The sequence below is a fragment of the Apiospora aurea genome (assembly GCF_038362705.1).
Source record: "Apiospora aurea strain CBS 24483 chromosome Unknown utg000006l_segment0_segment0, whole genome shotgun sequence".
Classification (NCBI taxonomy): domain Eukaryota; kingdom Fungi; phylum Ascomycota; class Sordariomycetes; order Amphisphaeriales; family Apiosporaceae; genus Apiospora; species Apiospora aurea.
In genome coordinates this window covers 2,933,953-2,957,769 of record NW_027117393.1, presented here as the reverse complement: position 1 = coordinate 2,957,769, position 23,817 = coordinate 2,933,953, and the positions used below count along the sequence as shown (strand labels likewise).

Below are 23,817 nucleotides of genomic sequence, written 5' to 3'. Positions count from 1 at the left end.
ATTAAATCATCCCAACTGCGACTAGTCAACCGTCAACCATTCTCGAGGCAGAGGCACCTCCTTCTCTGTTGATTGCATTCCCGTCCCGTCCAAAGTCAACTTGAAAGTCGCAAACAACAAGGCCGCCAAGGGTGCTGTTTCTACTTGGGTACCCAAACCTTGTCGACAAATCAACCAAACATATTTGCGGAAGCAGACAAACAAAAAAGTTACATTACCTACTCATATCTACTTCACCCTGTGCCCGGAAAGCGGCCTTTGTTCCTGCGTTGCATAGCCACCACCGTCACTTTGCCACGTGGAAAGGAGCGCCATTCCCGTCTTCGCAAGACATAAAAGCAACCTGTCTTGACTGCACTACACCAACTACGCAACCCAGGCTTGAATCGTGCCTCTTCGTCTCTAGGAGGGGATCAATCGCAGAGGCCTGACCACATACCTACACCACACCTACAAGATCCCCCCCAAAAATGGATCCGTCAATATCCAGCAAACGCAGCAGCCGCTTCTCACTGTCACGACTGAACCCGTTCGCGAGCAAAGATGATGTCTCGACGCAGAGCTCCAAGGGCTCGAGTTTCTCCATCAGTCGTAGTATGAGCCGGAGATCCACCAACCAGCCACAGCAACAGCAACAACCGGCTTCAACAACACCGTCCGCGGCAGACCCACCGCCGGCGTATACGGAAACGAATGTCTCATCCTCAGGTGCTTCTACCCGCAATCAAACCACTTTAAGAACAGGCGCTTACCCGGCCCCATCAGCTGCCAACATCTCTACCAAAGATGACGAGTTCGCCTTCCTGTCGTCTTTCGACACCGTCTTCCTCATCGACGACTCAGGGTCCATGACAGGAGAGTCGTGGGGCGAGGTCCGGGGCGTGTTGAGGGAAATCGTCCCTACCTGTGTGGCGCACGACTCGGACGGTATCGACGTCTATTTCTTGAACCACAAGTCCAGCGAGCTGCTCGATAAGGAGAGCGGCAAGGCCGGAACCGGCTATCGCGGTATCACCAACGCGGATCGCGTCGTGGAGCTCTTTAGGTGCGTAAGGCCCAGCGGAGGCACGCCGACCGGCCAAAGACTGGGGCAGATCCTCAGCTCCTACCTCCACCGCTACAAGAAGGTGGTCGCCGAGACCGAAGACGTCTATGCCATGAAGCCGCTCAACATCATCGTCATCACCGACGGCGCGGCGGGCGACGACCCCGAAGACCCCATCGTCCGGGCCGCGAGACAGCTCGACGAGCTGGACGCCCCCGGCTACCAGATCGGCATCCAGTTCTTCCAAGTCGGCGAATACGTGGAAGCGGCCAAGGCCCTCAAGGCGTTGGACGACGACCTGGAAAGCAGGGGCGTGCGCGACATTGTCGATACGTGCTATTTCCAGGCGGGCACCAGAGGAACGCTCACATCCCAGAAGCTCCTCAAGGTGGTACTGGGCGCCGTGGATAAGCGAATCGATAGGAAAGACACGAGAACTGCCGAGGCCAAAAGAAGATGAAAACGCCGGGCGGCACCACTCCATTCTCGTGATTATTAAACTAGACTCCTTCTCTGTACAAATTCCTTTCTTAGACTTGGATGCCTGCAAAGGTGGAAAGCAAACCCAATATTTATTTTATTCTCATTTTACTCAGCGTCGTATTCCCCCTCCGTCAAGGTGAAGAGCGATATCTTGTACGGGTTATCACCACAAGAACGTTCTTGCTGGTAAAGCTTTTTAGCAACGTTCCAGGCAGTATCATCAAAATAAAAGCAAATGATATCGGCCTGTCTGCACACACTTGTTTCCAACCTAGCGCCCTATTCCGCCAATCCTACGTCGAACAACATCTAGAAACGAATTCTGCCGATTCTTCCCAGAAATTGGCTAACATGGTATTAGTACTTGTTGTCTCCGTTTTCTGTTGGCAAGGTAAAGCGAGAACAAAACCCCCTTTTCATGACTTACCTCTAAACCAGGACTGACAACCTCCTCCCCCTCGGCACTATATATGGTCACCACCTCCTCCGTCGTCGTCTTGGACGGCGCCAGCAGCGAGACCGGGCTGGTAAAATTGGCGTGGTACTGCTGATACTCGGTATCGTTGCCACCACCACCACCAACACCACCCCCAATCAGGGCGACCGGCCCCCCAGTACTCGTAGCCATACCCAGCCGAGCGTAGAGCACATCGTCTCGTACGTCCCGCTCCACGTACAGCTTGCGCTTGCTCCCCGGCACGTGCCGCCACAGCAGCAGGCAATCCACCCACTCCTGCGCCAGGATCGGGTCGTTGAACACGAAGTAGAAGCCGCCCACGCGGCTCGCGCCCGCTCCGGGGCCGGCCAGGCAGGCGACGACTTCGGTCACGCGCGTCGGGAGCCGCACGCTGGCGTACCGGCCTTGGACTTTGCAGGACAGGCGCTCCGTGTGGTGGATCGTCTTGCTGCGGACGAACTGGGCGTAGTGCTCTGCCTGCTGCGTGTTGCGGAAGCCGATGCTGACGCGGCGGCCGCTGCCGGCGTTGCCGCTGCTTTCGAAGAGGACTTTGACGCTCAGGAGGGGTGGGGGTTTGGGGCGTTCATGGTGCTGGTGCGGTTGTTGGTAGTTTTGCTGATATTCTTGTTGTTGCTGCCGATACGGATGGAGATACTGGCTCTGCTGCTGCTGTTGCTGGTACAAAGACGGCTCCTGGGGCGGTGATTGCAGTGGTGATAGGTAGTAGCTCGGAGCGTAGGTGCTCATCTCATCTCATTCTATGGCTACGGCTAGAGCGGCAGTAGTTATACGGAATGACGGAATCCGTTTCCCTCGTGGTTGAAAAGTCCATATGGAAACTTGGCAGACGCTGTGAATAAGGGTGCTGACGACGATGACGACGGGGCTTGGGGGCTTTTCGATGAACACCACATCAGAAGAAGTCCTACTACGTCGCACCTGGCGGGGGAGGAGGGGATCTGGGAGCAATTAAGTCTTTCTCTCTCTTGTTGTCTTGCGCGGCCTTCTCTCTGCACTACTGTAAGCTAAGACAGCCAGGCAACCAGGCAAGCAAGCAGTGTCTGTCCTTCATTCGTTCGTTCGTTGCGCACATATACATACATACACATCGGGCCAATAAATATGACACCCCCGGAGCGAGGCAAGGGCTATCTTTGCGTCGTGCTTGAACCGGGGGGGTCTTTGATCGCATCGGACTGCCCCGATACGGCCGTTGGGGGCCGCCCGACTTGGATGCCACCTCGACGGTGCCCAATCAGGCATGGACGTTGGTTGGTGATACTCTGACATGGGTGGTTGTATTATTCAAGTGGCACACGTACTGGGGGCATGGTTTGGTTTGGTTGGCAATCTCGATCAATCCATTCAATCAAGACTGCATACAAGAACGCAGAGCAAAGCAAACTGCCGCGCTTACAAATGGCGGCAAACGTGAGAAAGGAAGAAAAGAGACAACAAGTTGTGTTGCACGCGCTTCGAGTTTTCCAGTCAGCAGCAGCACTACCAAGCCGAGTTTCCCCTCCTCTCTCTCCCATATAGTCGTGATGTGGTGAGAATTTCGGTCGACCAACTACATATCCTATCCCCGAAGTGAGCAAGGCGTAGACATCACACCATCTCTCGTCGCACAGATCGTTACCGTCGCCTGCAACCCATGAGGACAAAGCATAAAAATCGTGTGCGACCCTAAGTTGTAAGCATGGACGCAGGAGATAACCAAATGGTCAATCCGAACGAGGCAAACATCAAGGGCATAGAAGAAGACGAGAGTAGTTTCGCTAAAGGGAAGCAGACTACTCCCCCTCTACTCAGAATCACCTAACATTCACAATGCAGTCAATTCCCAAAAGAAATTACCATATCTCATGAGTTTTTATTGACCATTGCCCTCGTATCTATTGCCCTCTCTCGCTCATGCTCAATGTACGGTGCGAGAGACTATCGTGTAAGCTGCAAAAACTTCTTAGTCAAGAACAACTCGAGTAACGAAGAAGAAAACCGCAGAGAAAAGACGAGACGCGCACCCCCTCCTGAGAAGAGGAGCAAGTGCCAAGCCTCGGAGCAGCGTACTCGGTGTGTCGTTCCAGCACAAGATCATCATGTGCCTGGTTTCGCTCGCCAGCAGAAAGAAGAGCAACCATGTAAATAATGCAATCATCATTCCATCCTCCGCCATGAAATAGAAATCAACGCTTGAGGCCGCAGAGTGCAATCGTCAGCCCACTCGAATGCGTCAGACTCCTAGAAATTCCGTCCCATTCTCTCGCTGGGTCAACGACATGCGTTGAAGAAGAGAAGACGGATATCTGCCATGCCAGACAGTCCCCATCTAGTAAATCTTTTCCTTTTCTTTTTTCCATCCATCCATTTCGTGCTTTTTTCAAGGTGTTGGGTTTGTACCTCTATACCTTTTGAGTCGTGAAAACAGTTCCCTTAACCCAAGCGCGAAGAGACTGGAAAACATCGGAAGGTTGAGAACTTGAGAGAAAGGCTGAAAACCCTGGAACACCCTAAACCGAGTGACTTCGAGGGGTTGAGATAGCAGACTGACAAAGTCGGTGTCGCTTCCCAAGCATCGGGACGATTCTCTCTCGAACTCTGTTACTCGCCTCCCTTCCATATCCTCAACGGAAAAGGTCCATTTCCTTCTTTCTGTTGCACGCGACAACCGCATATATAGCCTGTTGAGGTATTGTGCCAGATATCAATGTGTCGCGCGCAGCTGCGACAGTGCTTCCCTCCCTCATATCATCCCTCGTAAAGAATTTGGAGGGGTCGGAAGAAGAAGCCTTTCGCATGAAATAATACCCCTTAGGAAAAAGAAGAAAAAAAACAGAAACCCATGTGTAATACTCCAACAGTAAGAGTAAGCGTGATTGCCATCCTAACCACACGCAATTTCCCAATCCAAAAGGATATGGTTGCCATGAAGACAGTCGATCATTTCATGACCAAGACGTCCGCCTTCATCAGCTCGTGCGTCCGCAAAGACTCAGGGTTGCGGTCGTCGCGCAAGCTGAGAGTTGGGCTCACGACAAGCATGACGCGCCACTGACTGTATTGGAGTTGCTCAGGCGGAATCTCCAGATGGTTCATCGGGCGCATCTGACCATTAGAGAACTTGGATCCAGTCTCAGGGAAGAAGAAATGGGCCGTCATGCACGAGGTCCAGAGCTTGCACGTGACGGTCCAGGCATTGTTGATGACAATACGAAGAGCCTTCTGCGCTGCCTGGTCATCCGTGGTGCAGTTGCGCATCGGGCGCAGGATCGTGGACAAGATGTTGACATGCTTGGTAACAGACCGGTCGCGGAAGTCATTACCCTCTGGCGAGTAAATGATGTGCTTGATCAACTTCGCATGGTCCTCGATCAGACGCTGTCGTTGAGTGCCCTGAGGGCGGCCGCCGTTTGCTGTGACGATGGGAGTTAGCTGCGTTCAGTCATAAGAAGGGAGCATCATGATTGTGGGATAACTTACCATTGCCGGGGTACTTGTGGCGCATCTTCACTTGCAGAGCATCCAGATGACCGTCCATCTCGTCACTAAACCCACGGAAAACTTCAGGGACAACCATGCTGTTGTAGAGGTAATCCACGATGACCCGCTTGATAACAAAGTGGCGACAAGCCTGATCACCCAGGAGATGCGACATGTGAGTAGCACTTTGCACTGGGTTAGGCAAGCCCATGGCCAAGATGTAGTTCCATGTGTCGGGATGACTGGTGTGCAGCATTCTGTCAAGGTCGTGGTACGGAGGGGTACAGTGCTGAGTGGCAACCAGACCCTCCATCATCTCATATATACGACCAAATCCCAGCTGGATGTCCTCGGGCTCCCAATCGATCTTATGACGAGGGAGTTGGCTATCATCACCAGTCGAGTCACCAAGGCCGCCTTTGTAGGGTGTGAGGACGTTAGAGATAGACATGGCCTGGTTGTGCTGTGCTCCAGAATCGTACGAGGACTGATTGCTCATGAAGGCAGACTGTCCCGAGGTAGATGCCGAGAATGAGTTGTCTCGGCGGTTGCGTGCCAACTGCTTCTCTGGCATAACCGAACGATATCCCGTTCCGTAAGCACGGGCATCTTGAGGGGGCATCTGACGTCCAAAGTTGGGCTTCTTAGCCAACGGAGTCAGAGGACGCTCAGTGGCGTTTCCGGGGCCAACATTACGATTGAATGGGACGACGGTGCTGGTGCTCGAGGCGGTGAAGTCAGCCACTGGCATTTTGCCCTTGCCCTTGTTAGTCTGGTCATCACTTGCTCGTGGGCCAAAAGCAGGGGCATTCGGGTTGAGGCTAGAGCTGCGCCGCGGTTTGTTGTCGGAATCTGCGACTTTGACCAGTTGCATGTTATTCTCGCCCGACATGCGGAATGCCTTGATCTCATTCTCGAGATTCTGGGTCGCTTCACGTCAGTACCTACGACTCAAAAGGAAGAAAAGGGAAGGCTTACCTGGACCTGTGACATGTGCTTCATGTCTTGTCCCTGCAGCGTGGACTGCAATCGTGCGATTTGAGCTTGGGCATCGCCTAGGCGACCCGCCAGCTCACGGTTCTTTTCCACGAGACCCTCGTGGTCCTTGGACATATTGGCATATGCCTCCTTGAATTCCTCAACCTGCTTCTTGCGTGCCAGAAGCTCTTGCTGGAGGCGGCCCAAGTGAACACGAAGCTCGCCGGCTTGGTATTGAGCTTTCTGATATTCGCGGGAGACATTATGGAAGAAGGCATTCAACTCTTGACCGACGGTGATAAGCTGATTCTGAATGTTGTTGGCCAGATCGGAAGAAATGCCGGGAGAGATGCGGATGTACTGCTGAATAGTGACAAGCCGATCTTGCATGTCGGCGCATTCCTGGAAAGGCTAAGAAGTAAAAGGTGGTGAGTAATTATGATGTGAGGTGCGGGTGAGGGGGTACTTACAATTGCCTGTCGGGGGTAGCCACCAGGGCCAGGAGCATTTCGACGAGGTCCTTGGACAGGAGGAGAGCCCAGGAAGTTACCGTTCTGAGAGTAGTGCTGCGGACGCGGCATGACAGTTCCGGGTCGCGGAATCTGGTTGCCAAATGCACCATGCTGCTGGCCAAAGTTGCTGGGACCAGTGCCGACGAAAGGGTTGGGACCTTGCGGACCAGACATGTCGCCGCTCTGCTTGCCGAACTGGGTGCTTGCGCGAACCAAGGCGAGCTCATCGTCCGAAGGCGAATCCGACTTGGAGCTGCTCATGTGACGGTTGTTGGACGACTGGGGTGAATGCAGAGGAGCGCCACCTCCCGACTCGTCACTGGAAGTCTGCGAGTTAGCCATGTTGATTCTATGAAGTGGCGATGTGAGTCTTCTGGCGGTTGAGGAAAAGTGAAGCGCGTGTGGAAGCCGGACGGGAATGACAATGTCTAGTCAAGGACCACCCGAAATGTCTCTGTCCCAGGTGAACCAAAATGATGGCAAGCAGAAAGAATCCTCGGAAGGATAGGCACTGCTCGAAAGAAGAAAAGAAAAGAGAAGTGGGATAGAAGTGGTAAGAACGCGAAGACCGAAGTAAGATGCAAAAATGTCAGGTTGTGGGAGGACCTGTAATTTTGCAAGTTACTGCGAAGGATGGGGGAAAGATGAAGGGTTGCGAATGAACCTCGAAACGAAGTGGTGGTAAGAGGGAATCGGCATCCAATGCAAGGTGACCAAAATAGCAGATTGATGGTCACCGAAGGAAGTCAAATGGAGCTGACTGGGGAACAATCGAAGGGATAATAAACCAAGATAATCAGTTACTAGAACCCAGTAACAGCAATGTGTACGTGTTTGGGGGGATTGTTGTTGCGGGAGTGGTGGAGATGGTGAGAGATGGAAGTCGGTTGGGAAGACGGGGGTGGTTTTATGCTACGGGGAGGAGGAGGAGGAGCTCAAGTGAATATATGGATTGTGGGATGGTGAATGCAAGGTGGTTGAATGCAAGGTGATTGAATGCAATGAAACTGGGTAATGGTCCTGAATGAACAATCAAACTACCTGGATTGCCAACAGCCACTGGATATGAGGTGTCGTGGTATTCATAAGCTGTTGACCAGACCTGGAGGCTCCAGACACGCGTATTGATTCGTCAAGGGGTCGTTGCGTCTTGGACAACAATCGAGCTGGGCCATTGTAGACGCCCAGGAGCTCACGTACGCGTCAAACAAGCCATGGAACTGTGTTCAACCATGCCCTCAGACTCCCCTGAGCAGCTTGCTGACGCAGCATCACGTTCAAAAGCAATGATACGAGACTGAATTCCACACCCGCCAAGAAGACTCATAGACCGCAGTAAGAAACATGTTGGAACGTACCTTCGTGGTTCCTCCACCACCACCCCGTACTCGCCCCGTTGGCTTGGGGGCCGGGGCGAGACGTGGGTGGTGATCTGAGGCAGCCCTCTGGCCATCTCCCCGAGCCGGACCGCCGGGAAAGAGCCCTGGATCCCCTCCGACCCGCCATCCTCCTCGTCGGCCTGGTAGCCGGGGTCGTCGCTGAACCCCACCCCCAGCCCCGACGATGGCGACGAAGGGGCCGGAGGCGAGGGCGAGGCAGGGGGCGAGGCCGGCGGGGGCAGCGGCCACATTCCCAGGCGGTCGTAGACCGGCTCGGGGAGGTGTTCTTGTGGCACCTTCATGATGCTGTCATTTCAAAACTTAGCAAAAGAACCTGATAGTCATCATAGATGCGAAATATGGAGCAGGTGGGAACGAGTATACGGTGCACGGATGTGGGTCAGAGCGATTTCGTATACTCGAGTTGTATAGTCGAGAGTCCATACAACTCGAGAACACAGCAACGCCGCCATGAAAGCGTTCACCTCGTGCTGTTCCAGAGCGTTTATTATGTTGAGATGTGTTTGGGTTCGAAGGGGCCCGGCGTAGTTTGCGGTGCCGCTCGCCTTGTCTCGGGACGAAAGGGGTGACGGTGTACAAAACGACGCACTCGCCTCGAGTGAAAGGAATGGTGACGAGAATGCAGGGAAACGGAGGGTGGCGTTGACGAGTTTGCTCGCCGTCCCCTTCAGCCATGCCGGCCCGAAAGAGGATGACGCATGGGAATCAGTCACTTACGTTGGTGTTGGTGTTGGTGTTGTTGTTGTTGTTGTTGTTACTGTAGCTGGGTGTGAGTGTTAGCAGTGCAGTCGATAATGAACAGGACAGGACGACGAACGTGAAGGGGGAAGAGGTGGTTGCGTTGGTGAAGGAGGCACTTACGATGAAATTTGGTGTTGTGAGCGTGGTGTCGTGGGCATTGAAGTGTTTGGGGAAGCGAGCTTGCAGTTTAGGCTGCGATCCCGGGGAAAGTAAACAAGAAAGAGCTTACCAAAGCGAGCCACCCAACCTCATCGTCGCCCACACTGGCCGAGCCACACTGCAGCAAATCGATTCCATCGACGACAAGCCTTTATCTGCGAACTCCCAAGAGCTTGTGCTCTTTGGGAAACCTCAACTCGGCGGCAACGGTGGCGCCGACTTGCTCACACAGATTCAACAAACCCCTTTCGAAGCAAAGAGAGCCCCCCCCCTATCGAGACCCAAGGCCGCTGGGCATACATCTCAACCAACACAACACACCAAGAGCTGATAAGGGGGACACCTTGGTGTATTGAACTTGGCTGCTGATCATTATACTCCTGAAAGGCACCACGAAGCCAAGACTACCAACAGATCTCCATAGCTGGATCTCTGTTTTCATGGGCATGGATGCCGTCTTTTGACAGGGTTCGTTTACATTCAAAGCAATCGAGCCCAGATGCTGGCCCCCTCTCCTGTTTAATCTGCTTCAAGAGGTTAGTCATTTCCCGCCAACTATATAGATGAAAGGTTACTAACCATCACAGAACGCGAATCCTGCCCACCAAGCATCGAATCTGAAGAAAGAAGACGCATCGTGTACTTCAAACCAAGACCGGCTCCCGCCCAGCCACACAACAGTGCAAGCACGATGCCTCTTTGACAAGTAGACGATGACACCCATGAGAGAAGAACACAAGTGAAGCCATACGCCTGGGTGATGACTCGCATCAGCACCCTGAAGGCAGGGCCGCTTCTGACGACAAAGTATTTCTTGAATCGAAAATGAAGAGCAACAAAAAGTAACATCAGGATGGGGGACTATATAGACTGAAAGGAAAGGGGTGGTTTGAAATATATATAAATAGCTACAGATCCAGCAGCTACCTTACATGTGATACTACTTTCCTTCCTGTTCCATTAATGGGTTCCCAGGGATGACTGTGCTTCCCCTTCGGATAACTTCAAACTGCTACCGGGGTGACGAAACAGAAGGACCGATACCTATATTGATGGCCTTTGAAGCAGATGAAGCATAAAGGGCCGCCTGAGGGAATAGGCTTCTTTGAGTGTTCCTCTGGGACTGTGGTAGGAGAAGACAGTTGACCTTGACACTGTGTAAATGAGAGCAAGCAAACGCTCGACAATAGACACCAACGTCTCTAGTCAAGTAATCCGAGTCTGGAATCACTTGTTAGATGGCTTAACGCAGTAAGATCGTGGAGATCGAATGTTTGGGAAGTCCGCTTCTGGTTTCGATGGAAAGTCGTACAGCACTCCTTAGAGCATACAGCGACCGTCCTTAGCAGTATATCAAGTATTTATGTAGTCCTAAAGGAGGCGGTAACTTCCATCAGAGGTTGCTGGAGGCATCATGACTATGACGCTATTGTGGTAGTCAGACCGTGAAGGCCAACCTCACCGGAACGTCAGAGAACGTACTGTACCAAGCAAGCAGGGCCCCGAGGATACGACTAGTCTTAGGAAGGTATTGCTATACTTTTGGCGCAAAGGCGGCTCTGGAACGAACGTGCTTTAGATTTAGACGCCGGCGTGGTGGCTCCACTACCCCGGGAACGATGGAGGCGTTGATGGCAATGTAGGGGCCAGATGCGGGCTGACTCATGCGGCAAAAAGGGCAGATGGGTTCAAGCCTGACAGATTCGAGAGATGTGTCAAAGGCTTATGACATCTGTCGAGTTGACCGTGGGGTTTGGTTCCAAGACGACAAACGATTAATGCTTCCCCACACCGAGTGTACCCAGGGGCGACAAAACAAATAAAGAGACGCCAAGCTCGCCTCTTGTATCACAGCCGTGGAGGACCGAAACATATATTCATTGCAGTAATGATCCTGCGAGGTAGATTAGCCACATACTTCACATGGAAGACAGCGCAAGGTCTTGAGCTCCTGAACCTCATACGGCCATTGCCACCAGCCCCTGGCTGTGGTTGGAATACGCGGTTGGTTCACTGGGACTTGAAGATACAGTTGAAGGTGGAAAATATTGCAAGCTAAATCTACTACTAAGCGATCCTGGACGGCGCCAAGCTGTTAGGTCTCGATCGGCATAAGCCTGGAATGCAGGGGATGGGCGTAAGCTCGAGCACAGTACTGCAACCAGGGCCGCGAAGGTGCGTTGTTTTATTATTTCTGCTGTCGAAATCAGTGTGAAGACCCACGGCCATGTCATCCGTGGGAAATAGGGACAAAACCAGTCGAACGCCGAACCATGAATACGTGAGCTCAATTCGCTGTCAGCCAAGAAGAATACGCTGAAGATGACTTCTCGGTTGCTTCTCGTGCAAGTGGGTTGTTGCTGAGGTGAATCTGAGGGCACGGTTAGCCTCAAGTCACTGAAGATTTGAAGTATGAGATTGCCTGTATTATCTAACTTACCATCGAAGGATCCTAGAGGAAGTGTTGTCAGGCCACAGTATTAGTATTTCAGATAGCCTTGGTGCGTGAGAACAAACTGCTGTAGACGGCATCCACAACAGGTGCGGCGCTGATCATGCGTCCGCCAAAGTACCGGCCGTTCAAACCCTTGATTGCGTTCTCGCCGCCTTGAACCTTGTCGAACTTCAGGTAGATGTCGCCCTGGGAGTTGGGATCTAACGAAATATGGACAACATTGCCATATTTATCCGTGGCTTCCTGTCGAACGTCATCCTCAAGTTCCTTGACCCAAGCTTCACCTTCTTCCCTGGAGACAGGGTTAGCAAATGTACGGCTGAGGGACCAACGTCGGGAAGTAACTTACTCAGTAGGATCAAACATATTGTGTAAAACAACACAACGGCTCGCCATATTGACGTTGACGGGTAAAGGCTTGGTCTCCGTCTTGGGCTTCAGAATCTGTCTCTCATCGCGACCACCGTTAGGAGCTTCATCGGTTCTGGCAAGCTTACGCATTAAGGCGTCACGGCTGTAGTTATTAAAGTTGACGCCACCGACATCGGTGTCGTCCAGAGCGCTGGCACCGGTGGCCTTGTCGTTGTCTCGAGCTCCAGCTCGGTCGAAGCCGGCCGCTTGGGAACCTCGTCCACCAGCACCGGAGAATGCGGAACCCTGGAATGGTTGGTTCTGACCCTGGAATCTCTGCAGAAGATTGGCAGTTGACTCGGGGGTAAACTTATCGTTTCCAAGACCGACACGGATCGGGCGACCGGCAAGATCAAACCCATTCATTTTCTCAAGCGCCTCTCGCGCTTGGTCTGCTTCGCGGAACCTGTATCTCGGTTATTAACTGAATGAGGTTAACAATGAATGGAGACAACTTACTGTACAAATCCATAACCTCGACTGCGTCCGTTATCGTCCTTCTGAAGCTGGACAAACTCGAGCTCGCCGAAAGGCTCGAAAACGTTCTGCAAATCTTGTTCCGTAATGCTGAAATGGATGTTGCCGACATACAACCGGTGGAAGGGAATCGAGTTGGTGTTGCCCGAGCTGTCAGTGGTGCGTACTTGGCGGTTCTTCTCGGCTTCGGTGAGTTGGACAATGACCGGGATACCTAGCAGTTTCTGACCTGTGAGTTGAAGAGCAGCAGTGACGGAATCTTCGGCCTTGAATTCAACGTAACCGACTCTGCGCGAAATTGTTAGCAATAGTGTCTGCGGTAAAAGAAAGCGGGATAGGTTCTGCGTACCCCTTGGATCTGCCGCTAATACGATCCTTGACGATCTGTGCCTCGTTGACGGGGCCAACCTTCTCGAAGAATTCCTTGAGCTCTCTCGTACGGAGACGGGCAGCTAGCTGCTGGACGAAGACGGTCCTGCGGTCACGCTCATCCTCAGTTAGCTGGGGAGTGCCATCTCGCTTGGGAGTACGTCCGCTACGGTGACGATCGTCATCCCTGCCGCCTCGGTGATAGCTGTCGCGATCGCGACGGTGGTCGTCTCTGGGGCGGTAGTGGCGGTAGGGAGAGCGGGAGCGGGAGCGGTCACGGCCGCCGCCGCGGCCACCGCGGTAGTAGTCGCCATCTCCTCCTCTGTGACGTCGTGAGTGTCGGCCATCATCACGGCTCCGGCTTCTACGCCTACTCTTGTGGCTACCTGCATCGCTACGCGGCGTAGCTTCTCTGTCTTTGTCGTCGCGGTCTCGGCGGCTGCGGTCACCGCTGCGATCACGTCTCTTACGATCGTAATCGCGGTCTCTGCTGCCTGCTCTGCCACTGCCGCGGTCTCGGTCGCGGCGATCGCTGTGCTGGGATCTAGGTCTCTCGTCGGCTTCGGTCATCTTGGTATCCTGCTCATCATTTTTGTTGGTGGCAGTTGCATCAAGCAACGCCTCAACATCGAGAGTGGCCATCTTCGAGTGTGTGTGTGTGTCTAATCTCACTGCAAGTTTGATGTAACAGGATTCAGTTTCGCGACTGCCTCCAGAAAACCGTTGTGGGGGGACCTCGGTTCGCGACTGCTTCAATCAGGCAAGCCGAAGCGCGTGTTCACAGGAGTTGCTGGATCTGGATGCAATACAAAGTGGTAGCTAGCGAGCAACGGATAAATCGAACAACTAGGGTTGATGGATGCGTAGGGTATCTGCTGTGAATCTGGCAGCAGTCGGAGATGGTTGATTAAACTGCGGCTGGACCAGAACCCTTAGGCAGGCGGAAAGGCTGAGGTTGAAAGTGGGCGGTCCCTCACGAAGATCCTTCGGTGGAGCCGAATTCATAAGCACGGATGTTCCTCGGCTGAATTTGGCCAAGTTGCATTAACTGGCAAGCCGGCTTACTCATATCTGCATACCTGCAATTCAACATTGAATGAAGATGTTAACCTAATTTCTAGACAGATGCATGGTTTATGCGACAATGATGCAAGGCTTTTGCACCGTGCTACAAGTAGTACACTCAGTCAGTCATCGGTAGTCACCTGCCCTTCACATTGATACGTTTGAGACGTTTGTTCTTGGAATTGCCATTAATGTATTATTCGGTGGTGCAGAGACGCATCATTACTGCTATTTTATGGCCATATGTGCTTCGCGAAGTGAAGTGAGAGATACCCCCAACGCCACCAACGCAATGCCCTTAGGGGCTTATGTCGTATTAATCCATCCTGAAGCCCTAAAAAGCCTTAATATGTACAGGGGAAATATTGTTATACTCATCAACTTCGTCTCATTCTGCGTCGTGCTTCGTTTACGTGGTCTTGACAGACATCGGAATCTCGGTTCCGAACACCTTGTCCCAGATGCGGCTGCTCACGCCGAAGCCGTTCTCGTAGTCCAAGAAGTGGTGGGCAAGATGGTGCTTCTTCAGCTGCTTGTAATAGTATGGGAGGTTCTGGTGGTGCAGGAAGTAATGGGTGCAGTCGTAGCAGATGTAACCAAAGATGCCACCGCTGAACACAGCTGTCGCCACGTGCCAGTTCCAGTAGAAGACGGTGTGAGCCAGCTTATAGAAAGGTGTTGCCAGAGCTGCGAAGAGAGTCGGCGGCATGACGAGGCGGTATTTATCCATGGGCAAATAGTGGTGGACTCCATGGAGCAGGAAATGCAGCGTCAAGCCAGCTCGGTTATCAGGAAGGTAACTAGAGATCGTTCGTTAGCGTCCATTTCGTCTGACTACAGCACATAAGAGGGGCCACTTACTAGTCCAGATGGAAGAGGAAACGGTGAAGAATGTACTCGACCAGGGTCCAGAGGAAGAGCCCAAGGCACCAGTATGCGGCAACCGAGTCCCAGCCGGTGAGGCCCTCTCTCGAGATATAGGTACCATAGAGCACAGGCGGAAGCCAAACCGTAGGCACAACCCACCACGGCGTCAAACTGATAGGCTCGAGGAAGTTGCCAAACAAGGGCGCACTCGCACCGCCTTTGTAATGTCTCGGGCGGTGAACTTGGTCCAGGTAGAACTCCTTGCTGAAGCCTCCATTCCACACCTGCATCAGCAGCGGCTTGTTCAGGTCGAGGAACTTGTGCGTCTTGTAGTCGGCGCTCAGGTCGGTATCCTTGCTCAGATCCTCCTCGCAGCTCATACCTGTGCGCGGGTGTACGTATGGCGTAACCTTCTCGTTGATCTGCTTGTCACCGACGTTTTGGGTATCATCATTGGTTGCGAGCTTCTCCTTGACCAGAAAGCCAACAAGCGATTCCTCGAGAACCTCGTACGCAGAGTCGGAGTGGACATGGGAGCCTTCGTCCTTGAGGATATCGCCGACATCCTTAGCGGCATATTCGAGAATATACTCGGGACCGCCGGGATGGGACTCGAGAAAGTCGGTCAGATCGTAGACATTGCGGCCGACGGTGACGAAGAGGGACTCGGACGTGTTGTGCGCGTCGACTTCGGCCTGGGTGAAGGTGGGAAGCGTGCGGGCAGGCATTGTCGCAGAAGGTGGACGAGAGTCTCAGCTGCAGCTCGGTAAAGGGGTGGCAATTGTAGCGTCAATGGCAACTCCGAGGTTTTCGGATTGCTCGGGATGTCTGCTTTCAGATAGAAACAGCTTAAGGAACGTTTTGATAGTATTGATCCTCAAGAGGATTATGAATGCTGTGCCAGGTAATGCGAAAGGAGCGAGCGCATAAATGGCAGACAGTGAAAGCAGAAGTGTAACAACAATCTGAAGAAATTCCGCAGGGGCAGCAACCAAGGAGAATAAATAATAATACAAGTCACCACTAAACGGCCTAGGACGAGATTTTTAGGGGTTCATTTACTAGAAGAAATTGAGTACAAGCAATGGAAGATCGGCCGACAGTGGCGCTACTTTTACCATCAGGGACGGCAATGCACCAAGTTCAGACCCCGATCAGAATCCGTGGCAAAAGGCGGGCCGCCGAGAAAGCGCATGGACTCGAATGCGGTTAGATTCCTGCATTTTATCGGCAGCCGATTTCACGATTTAGCGGATCGACGAGTTGACGAGTTGACGAATTACCTATGTAGCGATGTGGCTGCAATCCAATCCAATCTAAGGAGGTATGTACATGTCAATTGATAGAGACGGCCTTCCACACCCTATGCTAAGCCTTGGTAGCCTGACTATAGTAGTTCCCGGCCAAGTACTTGACATATACCGGCGGCGACATGATGCAAAAGTATCCTTGGCATGCCCCTGTGAGCCGCCTCCGACCTTTTGGGCAGACCCCAGTTTGTTTCTGTCAATGCCATCCTGCCCGCAAAATCCTACCCAGATGGATTGACTGACGGAAGCTTGATGCACATGCTTATGACCTAGTTGCACGGGGTAGAAACAGAAAACCACATGGAATTGAGATTACCACTCTGTCGGTGGCAGCATCGGTGGCCTGACAGTCGCCCGACCCTCTGCGCTATCGATCATGGTTCACGATAGTTATCCGGGCGCGATCTACGCGCAAAGGCCACAACCGACAACCGCTTACGCCCTTTCACGAGAAGGATCTTTGGAGACGCGTAAAGACAACCAAATTCGGCAATTATGCATAAAAATGTAGCTCTTTAGAGTAAGACCAGGGGCTCGTCCCAACGCGTATAGAAACTGTCTAGTGCTTTATCTACCCGTCATCGAAAAGCATACTATCCACGCCGGTTTCCGTTTGTTCTCCGGGTCGAGTGTGTCCAAGACGGATCTACTGTATTCGCACTGTACGTGAACGCTTGATCTGGCTCAATCTATTGGATGCTGATGCGGTTTCATACGACTTGCTGACATTTGAAAAAGCAGGACGAACAGCGAATCCCGAAGAGCGGTGCTAATGATTGGCCAATGGTGAGACTTCGATCTCCTTGTACAGTATATAGCGGTGTAGAACAACTGTTCTTCTGATTTGCAGTCTGGCTTAGGTCTTGATGTTTGCTAGCTCCTGGAACTAGGGAATGCGATTTCATCAAATTTGCCTCCTGATGCGCCGGGTATTATGAAAACCAACTCTCCTAGAAACTCCAAGTGATCCCATTCCCAACTCCATGCCATGCATAATCCCGATGCCGCCCCTGATGTTGCTCAGGCGCCAATACAGCATATCCCAAGGACATGGGCCGTGAAGCGCAGAAACTCCACTATTGCCCACTCCCTCTAGTCTCTATAGCAATGAGTACTCCTCCAAAATGCCTAACAAAAGACATGCCAAACGTGATGTATAATTGTCAGCCCGATCAAGGTGCTGCCATACGCACCATGCGCGACAGTGGTGTTGCTATCCATCCATAATCCCCATAACAGGACGATTGCTGCCAGAATCTGCAGCGCTGCCAGATTCACGCAAGAAAAGCGCAGAAGTGCTTGTGTTTTTCCCTGCTGGATCTGCGATTCTCCAAGATCAACAGCGAGCCGCACCGACATCGCAAGATTGATGATAATGGCCCCAAGAGCCAGAGTAGGGGCATACTGCTCTGTTGATTGTAGGGCTGTTATCCAAGCCCAAAGAGCTCCAAATAGTATAATCAATTCCGCCATACGGACCCTGCTATTGTTGACAGGCGCATGGGGTACGTGGTTGGGTGCTCCAAAGACATTTGTTTTGTTCCTGGGTGCCCCGAACCTACGGCTCTCCGGTTCTGGGCTCAGACTGAACGAACCCATTAACCTGGATAGACCCTCCGTAGCTTCGTCCTTGGGCTGGGGAGCATGGAATCTTGACTCTTTAAAGACCATGCTATTCTGCTCCAAGTTCCGCGCCGGGCTTCCGATGTCGACAGGACCTCTGCGCGTGGTTGAGAAGAAGTTCTCCGGGATATCCTTGGGGCTATCTCGGATAATTGGCTTCATAGGAGGGTTGCGTACACGCTGCGCAGGGGTGGTCGGTGCCGGAGGGATTTTATACCAGAACGGACCTGGCTTGTCCTCTATGGGCGCATCGCTAAAACGTGGGTTTGGGTTCTTGACTTTAAAAGGGTTATGAGTGCTGAATGCTCGATGCTGCGATCCAGAAGGCGCCCAATCCATTTCATCGCCGTACTGGGCCGCTGGGGGCCCAGGCTGAGTTTGAGAAGACTCGCCAGAGAGCCGCAGGGACCCGAACCCAGACATAGGCTGAACTCGTCGAGGGTGCAATTCAAATGGCGCCTGCGGCGGCTGTTGTGGCCGAGTTGCGCTCATCGAATGGCGAAGGGGCGAACTCAAGCTAGAATGTTCTTGGCGGGGCTTGCTGGGTCTGGAAGGAGTTTCCAGAATTTCGTCCAAGATACTCCCAAGGTCATCACGCTTGCTCTGTGGCGGAGGCTTCGGCTCATCTGCTGGAACCAGGCTGACCGGCTTGTTTGCCCCGAAGAGGGGCGTGGTGTCCAAACGCACAACTCGCCCAGAAATCGTATAAACCTGCTATATATGAGTACAGTGCTGCGAATATGATATAGGAATGGCGCGCTTACATAGAACATCAAAAGCGCTATCACGAGATGCGCTCCTAGCTGCGAAGCTGCCGGGATCCCCTTCGAATCGTTATACTGGGACACGAAGAGGCAGGTGAGCCGTATGAAGAGAATAACGAGCTGGTATGTGTACCACTGGCCAACGCCGAATATATGCGAAGTGAAGCCTCGAATGGTCTGCTTGAACCTTGGGTTCCATGCAAAGGAGGCGAGGCCTAGGCTGATAGACCATTTTATGAACCGGTCGGCATCAGGCGAGAACATCAAAGCATAGTAACAGGTGTTCCGTAAAGGGGCAATGAGCCAGTGGGTGGTAGCAGCAATCTCGTCGTCTTCCACAAAAAGCGCGCAAAGCACAGAGGCGTGCCAGCAGAATTCCAGGGCGAAGGCGATGTTCCATGCCAGTTTCCCAGCGGAATCCAACACGTCTAGTGCACCACGTTTCTTGACCTCGCGCCGCCTTTCTCTCGTCCGATCCATCACGCGTCTAAGGTGGTCGGTCTTGGCAGTGTAGCTGGCTTTATTAAGCTGCCGTTGCACCTTGGGTTCGCACGTAGCGCATACTTGCGGGTACCTCTGCTCGAGATCTGCTCTCCATTTGCGGAAAGCTCGTATTCTATCGTTGTACTCCGGGTCGCTCTGGTCATCGGGGATCTCGAACTGGCGTAGGGCTTCGGTGTAGATATGCTGGTTCTTCAAGCAAGTCGCGCAGAAGATGGAGTCCATGGCCGAACTGTCTGGAGACGAGGCTGGCTGCTCCGATGGCATTCTCGAATTGAACGACCTGGCATATTGGGGTGCCACAGCTGGCGCAGCATCCAGGGGAGTAGAGGTCGGCGGATCTGTGATATCTCCATGCTAGAATACCGGGATTTTGATCAGCAATCATGTGTCTGATTGAAGGGGCGTTACTCTCGCGTCGTACATACCTCGTCTAACCAATTGGTAGCCTCGCAGTGGGAGCAGAGAAAAGATTGGCGGCCATCGAAACGCAGGTTGGTTCTCTTGCCGCAATAGAAGCAGCTGAGAAACTTCCTTGACCGGAGTGTTGGCATGATGTGAAGCTCCAATCAAGGCGACTGACTGTCCGAGTCAAGAGGTGGAATCAGTCATCAGAGTTGCTTCTCAAAGGGTCAAAATCCCAGCGCCTCTCTTGCATGTGCAATTACGCAACTTTCCGAGGGGAAGCAGCAGGTAATTAGTCCGCCGCAAGCCACAGCCGCCGTCCTGGGGAAAGGTCTAGGATACTGGATCTTTCGAGGTCTAGGCTGCCTGGTGAGGCAGGAGGGAAATGAGGCAAGGCCGGGCTGCCTGGGTTTTACGTGACGAGATGGCACGACGTCACAATGACCACAAGTCAATCCTAAACCAAGCCAGACTGGGAGGAACAGGTGACCTATTTACTTACATACATCAATATTTCAAACTAATACTGATTGAAGATACGACATGACAGCAGGATGGGAAATCAAAAGTAAACAGCTAGAATGTCAACATTGGTCGATTGATTTTGGAGTCGCATACGCTAGGAGACTAGTGCGTCTAAATTTATTGACAGCCGCGATGAGCAGGAATGCCATTAACAACACCCCGAGCTACTTATGTACACCACCCCTCCGGATCTACATGTAGGTCGGATACAAAGTAACACTAGGTAAAAGCCACATACTTGATAATTATCTACCAGCATCACATAAAAGTTATATAAAGGCTATAGAATAACATTAATAACTGTGTTGGACGTCGTCATGGAGGTATCAAATGTACCTGCCGCCATGGGCCAGGACGATGCCAATGTTTTACCGGCTAGTGGCGGCTAACATCCGCTACGCTAATGCGAACAGCCCTGGGAAGCTGCGGCTAATCATTCCTGCGCACGTTCGAGTGCTGGCAGAGCCCCAACATCTGCAAGAGGCAGGTGCACGCTTGCTAACCTAGGGTGTTGACCTACATTAATTCAATTGATCATTGGATGAACACATCGAGCTCGGCCTGACTATCTCAAACTGTCCAGATTTGTAACCTTATTGCCATGTAGCAGAGATCAAATCAGCCAGACTTTACAAACGAAGTGGGAGCAGTATTCTTTGGTGATCTCCGAACTCGCCATGGCAGACCACACATTGCTGCCGTCAAGGGGCAGCTCCCATGAGGTGCAATCAGCTTCTACTGCCAGCACTCGAGTGAAAGGAAGCGAAAATGGACTTCGACTGAGGCACAACGACCAATCATCACACGGTGAAGCCTCTGCACCCAATACTGAAGAAGGAAGCCTTACTGCTGATGGCACGAAATCCACCTCAGCCGGTACAGGACGGGCTGATAGCGACATCGTCGAGTCAACTCTCTCGTTTTTCAGATTGCTTTGCCATGCAATGCTTCACGTTACTGCCCTCGGTGCACTATACTTGGGCACCGGCCTGGTGGCTCACATCTCCGGCGCCCACTTCATGTACTTCTTGGTAAGTTGGCTGGGTCAAGGAGCTTGTCGCATGGCTTGTTCAGAGGTTGACACATATCGGTGCTAAACAGATGAACCTTTCCTCGAGGCTATCCGCGCTGGAGGCCAGAAAGCGGGCTCCTCTTGATCGCATTGATTTATCAGTTCCCCGGGTCTCTGTTGCGACTCTTTGGCTTCTCCTGGTATGTTTTCCGGCTCTCCAATCCTGTAGGTGGTTCTAACGGTAAGGCGAAGACTGCTGTCTTTCTATACACGACCACTCAAGGATTTTCGTTCGCTGTGATGGCATGTCCCGTCGTTCTGTGGTTTCTTATTATGACCCTTTATTTTTTCACGGTAGGTTGCCTTATTACCCTTGCAACCCCGGCTCTTGCTGATTGTCGAAAAAGCTTCGACACAAGTCTCTAGTTGCTTGCGGCAACCAACCTCCTGGGACTGAATATCATATCGAAAAAGGTTTCCGTCTTTACTTTGCTGGATCAGGCGGACACACTGGAGAGCTTCTGCAAATGCTTACCAACAGCCCGCCGGCTGACAATATTCACCGGATCTGGGTTATCTGCAATGGCGATGAGACATCACGCCAAAGGATTATTGACTGGGAAGCCAAGAGGAAGTTGGGCAAGTCCTTGGTTAGTGGCTATGAAATTGTCGCGATTCGACGGGCTCGTGCAGTCCATCAGCACTGGGCTACTGTTCCCGTCAGCGCTATTCAATGCGCATATGATATCTACAAGGCCCTGAACCGAGGATACCCATATCGGGGAGCCCAAGGTAACAGCAGAGAACCCCGGAGCGGTCATACAGCTGGAAAAGTCTATCCCCAAATCATTGTCACCAATGGCCCCGGTACTGGTTTTATCATTGCAGGTGTGGCTTGGCTGATGAAGATGCTTTGGCTCCTCCCTGCCAACTCCTGCAAGGTTGTCTTCATTGAAAGTATTGCTCGCGTCAAGACATTGAGCTTGACCGGAAAACTATTCTACTACACCGGCATCGCTACCGACATTGTTGTCCAACATAAGGCAGTTGGCAGGAAGTATAACCTCACGGTGGAAGAGATGCTCGCGATTCGAGAGCTCAGCAACCCTGGTGGCAACATATTCCCGGGCTTTTCTGGAGTGCATTAGATGGCATGCCAGGCATTGATGGCATTGCAACTATACGAGCGACTCTTTCCCTGAGGGTTTGTTTTTGATCAGTCTAGCGTCCGTATGATGCAGTTTTTGACGAGAGCGAAGTTGGTGGTAAAATAGATCAGCAGATATTGATAGCGAGCTTGGTTGCCAATGATAGCAATAAGAACAATGATCCCCTTAATGGCAAAATGCTGCTCTTCTCCAACCCCTGGCCAAGGGTCATACGTGCATTCTTTCTGAGGCATCTGCTATTGTCACAAAGAACAGCCTCAGATCGGCAGACTCCACGAGACAAGCACGCAAGACAGGGAGGTTTTGCACATTTTTTAATGCCTGTACATGTATGCTACATAAAATACATTTTTGTTCTAATTTCAAGCCGGAGGTATGTTGGCTGTGGACTCCAGGTCTTCTCGCAACGAGTCCACATCGAGATCTGCCGCCTCCGGGTCTTCGCTGGCGTCGAATGACGAGTACGCAGCGGTCTGCTCTCCCTGGATCTTCTCAATCTCCCTGGTGGCCCATCTCTTCCACCGCTCGAACTGCTGGTCCTCCAGCTTCATGCCGACCTGGTTGAAGGTCTGGCCGAAGTACGCGCCCACCATGCGGGCCTCCTCTTGGGCGATTCTGCGCTCAATCTCCTCCTCCTGGCGGAGCTTGTAGAACTCCTTTCGCACCTGGTCGTAGGCTGTGTCTTCCGTGATGCCGGGGACGTTCTCCATCAAGTACATCTGGCGCTGGACAACACTATGAAAGCACTCAACCATTAGTCATGAGTGCCCCATGCATGTGATATCCTCTTCGGGGCCATAACTTACCACTCACCGCTCAGCGGCATACCAGGCTGTCTCAACCCCTTGCTCCAGTCACAGCGGAGGGCGTCCTTGCCGTCCATCTCGATGATCATCCGCGGCCGCGCCAGCTCCCAGGGGTGGTCTGTGTAGAACTTCTTGCGTAGCTCGTCCTCCTTGTACACGAGCTTCTGGGGCTGGAATAACCGGCTCGCCTTCCGCGCCCGGGGGTTCGGCTGTCTGTGCTGCGGCGGGAAGGGCCGCGTGAGGATCTCCGAGGGCGGTATGGACTCGACCACCTTGTACCACACGGGCTGCTGGACGGCGAGGCGGGGCTTGATGCGGTGCTCCATCAGCGTCGTGACGGTCTGGTATACGCGCGCCGGCCGGACCTGGCGCTGCGCGGGCCCGCGGACCATGGTCGCAATTGGGGGGCTGAGCGGGCGCTCAGTCGAACGTTGCGACAGGAAGGAGGGGGGGCAACGGAAGTGCGTCGTCGACGTTGGAAGAAAGGCTACTGGGGCTCTTTCTTCGCCGAGGTCTGGTCTGAATTGGTGCCTGTACGCAGCTCTGGACATCGGCCAGCAGCTTGGAAATTGAGCGCTCGTCGGTGGCAGCGATCTTCCGGAACCGCCAATGGAAATTTCAGGTGGATCCCGATGTCGATTAGGTGTTTGGGTGCATCTCACAACGCCCTCGATTTCAATTGGCCGCTTATCGATAATTGCAGAGACACCAGACAGCAGAAAGCAGAAGCTTAGCCTAACCCCCGGCCTGCCGGGCCCGTGTCCTTCTAGATCGAGAGCTTCCCTGAAAAAAAGTTGCGACTT

At 52.7% G+C, this 23,817-nt stretch overlaps 10 protein-coding genes across 10 annotated transcripts; 3 read left to right on the top strand and 7 right to left on the bottom strand.

Annotated features, from left to right (window-relative positions):
- Nucleotides 1-470: 470 nt before the first annotated feature.
- On the top strand, nt 471-1,505 carry PG986_009485 (uncharacterized protein; the record flags this gene model as incomplete). Its single annotated transcript, XM_066845707.1, has 1 exon — nt 471-1,505. One exon carries the CDS (start codon nt 471-473, stop codon nt 1,503-1,505), a length of 1,035 nt encoding a protein of 344 aa, XP_066698105.1.
- A 128-nt stretch (nt 1,506-1,633) lies between these two features.
- On the bottom strand, nt 1,634-2,732 carry PG986_009484 (uncharacterized protein; the record flags this gene model as incomplete). Its single annotated transcript, XM_066845706.1, has 2 exons — nt 1,634-1,711; nt 1,956-2,732. The coding sequence occupies 2 exons, from the start codon at nt 2,730-2,732 to the stop codon at nt 1,634-1,636; spliced, it is 855 nt and encodes a 284-aa protein (XP_066698104.1).
- A 2,193-nt stretch (nt 2,733-4,925) lies between these two features.
- PG986_009483 (uncharacterized protein) lies at nt 4,926-7,297 on the bottom strand (the record flags this gene model as incomplete). Its single annotated transcript, XM_066845705.1, has 4 exons — nt 4,926-5,398; nt 5,466-6,387; nt 6,444-6,854; nt 6,914-7,297. The coding sequence occupies 4 exons, from the start codon at nt 7,295-7,297 to the stop codon at nt 4,926-4,928; spliced, it is 2,190 nt and encodes a 729-aa protein (XP_066698103.1).
- A 790-nt stretch (nt 7,298-8,087) lies between these two features.
- PG986_009482 (uncharacterized protein) lies at nt 8,088-8,636 on the bottom strand (the record flags this gene model as incomplete). The annotated part of the gene is made up of 2 exons (XM_066845704.1): nt 8,088-8,121; nt 8,314-8,636. 2 exons carry the CDS (start codon nt 8,634-8,636, stop codon nt 8,088-8,090), a joined length of 357 nt encoding a protein of 118 aa, XP_066698102.1.
- A 581-nt stretch (nt 8,637-9,217) lies between these two features.
- On the top strand, nt 9,218-9,586 carry PG986_009481 (uncharacterized protein; the record flags this gene model as incomplete). The annotated part of the gene is made up of 1 exon (XM_066845703.1): nt 9,218-9,586. One exon carries the CDS (start codon nt 9,218-9,220, stop codon nt 9,584-9,586), a length of 369 nt encoding a protein of 122 aa, XP_066698101.1.
- A 2,157-nt stretch (nt 9,587-11,743) lies between these two features.
- Nucleotides 11,744-13,609, bottom strand: PG986_009480 (rna-binding rsd1; the record flags this gene model as incomplete). Its single annotated transcript, XM_066845702.1, has 4 exons — nt 11,744-12,002; nt 12,060-12,527; nt 12,581-12,886; nt 12,948-13,609. 4 exons carry the CDS (start codon nt 13,607-13,609, stop codon nt 11,744-11,746), a joined length of 1,695 nt encoding a protein of 564 aa, XP_066698100.1.
- An 832-nt stretch (nt 13,610-14,441) lies between these two features.
- PG986_009479 (uncharacterized protein) lies at nt 14,442-15,627 on the bottom strand (the record flags this gene model as incomplete). Its single annotated transcript, XM_066845701.1, has 2 exons — nt 14,442-14,832; nt 14,894-15,627. The coding sequence occupies 2 exons, from the start codon at nt 15,625-15,627 to the stop codon at nt 14,442-14,444; spliced, it is 1,125 nt and encodes a 374-aa protein (XP_066698099.1).
- Nucleotides 15,628-17,337: 1,710 nt separating this feature from the next.
- Nucleotides 17,338-19,651, bottom strand: PG986_009478 (uncharacterized protein; the record flags this gene model as incomplete). Its single annotated transcript, XM_066845700.1, has 3 exons — nt 17,338-18,543; nt 18,597-19,454; nt 19,526-19,651. 3 exons carry the CDS (start codon nt 19,649-19,651, stop codon nt 17,338-17,340), a joined length of 2,190 nt encoding a protein of 729 aa, XP_066698098.1.
- Nucleotides 19,652-20,704: 1,053 nt separating this feature from the next.
- On the top strand, nt 20,705-22,187 carry PG986_009477 (beta-1-4-N-acetylglucosaminyltransferase; the record flags this gene model as incomplete). Its single annotated transcript, XM_066845699.1, has 3 exons — nt 20,705-21,058; nt 21,129-21,239; nt 21,447-22,187. 3 exons carry the CDS (start codon nt 20,705-20,707, stop codon nt 22,185-22,187), a joined length of 1,206 nt encoding a protein of 401 aa, XP_066698097.1.
- A 383-nt stretch (nt 22,188-22,570) lies between these two features.
- PG986_009476 (mitochondrial 37S ribosomal protein mS23) lies at nt 22,571-23,406 on the bottom strand (the record flags this gene model as incomplete). The annotated part of the gene is made up of 2 exons (XM_066845698.1): nt 22,571-22,943; nt 23,015-23,406. 2 exons carry the CDS (start codon nt 23,404-23,406, stop codon nt 22,571-22,573), a joined length of 765 nt encoding a protein of 254 aa, XP_066698096.1.
- Between the last annotated feature and the right edge of the window lie 411 nt (nt 23,407-23,817).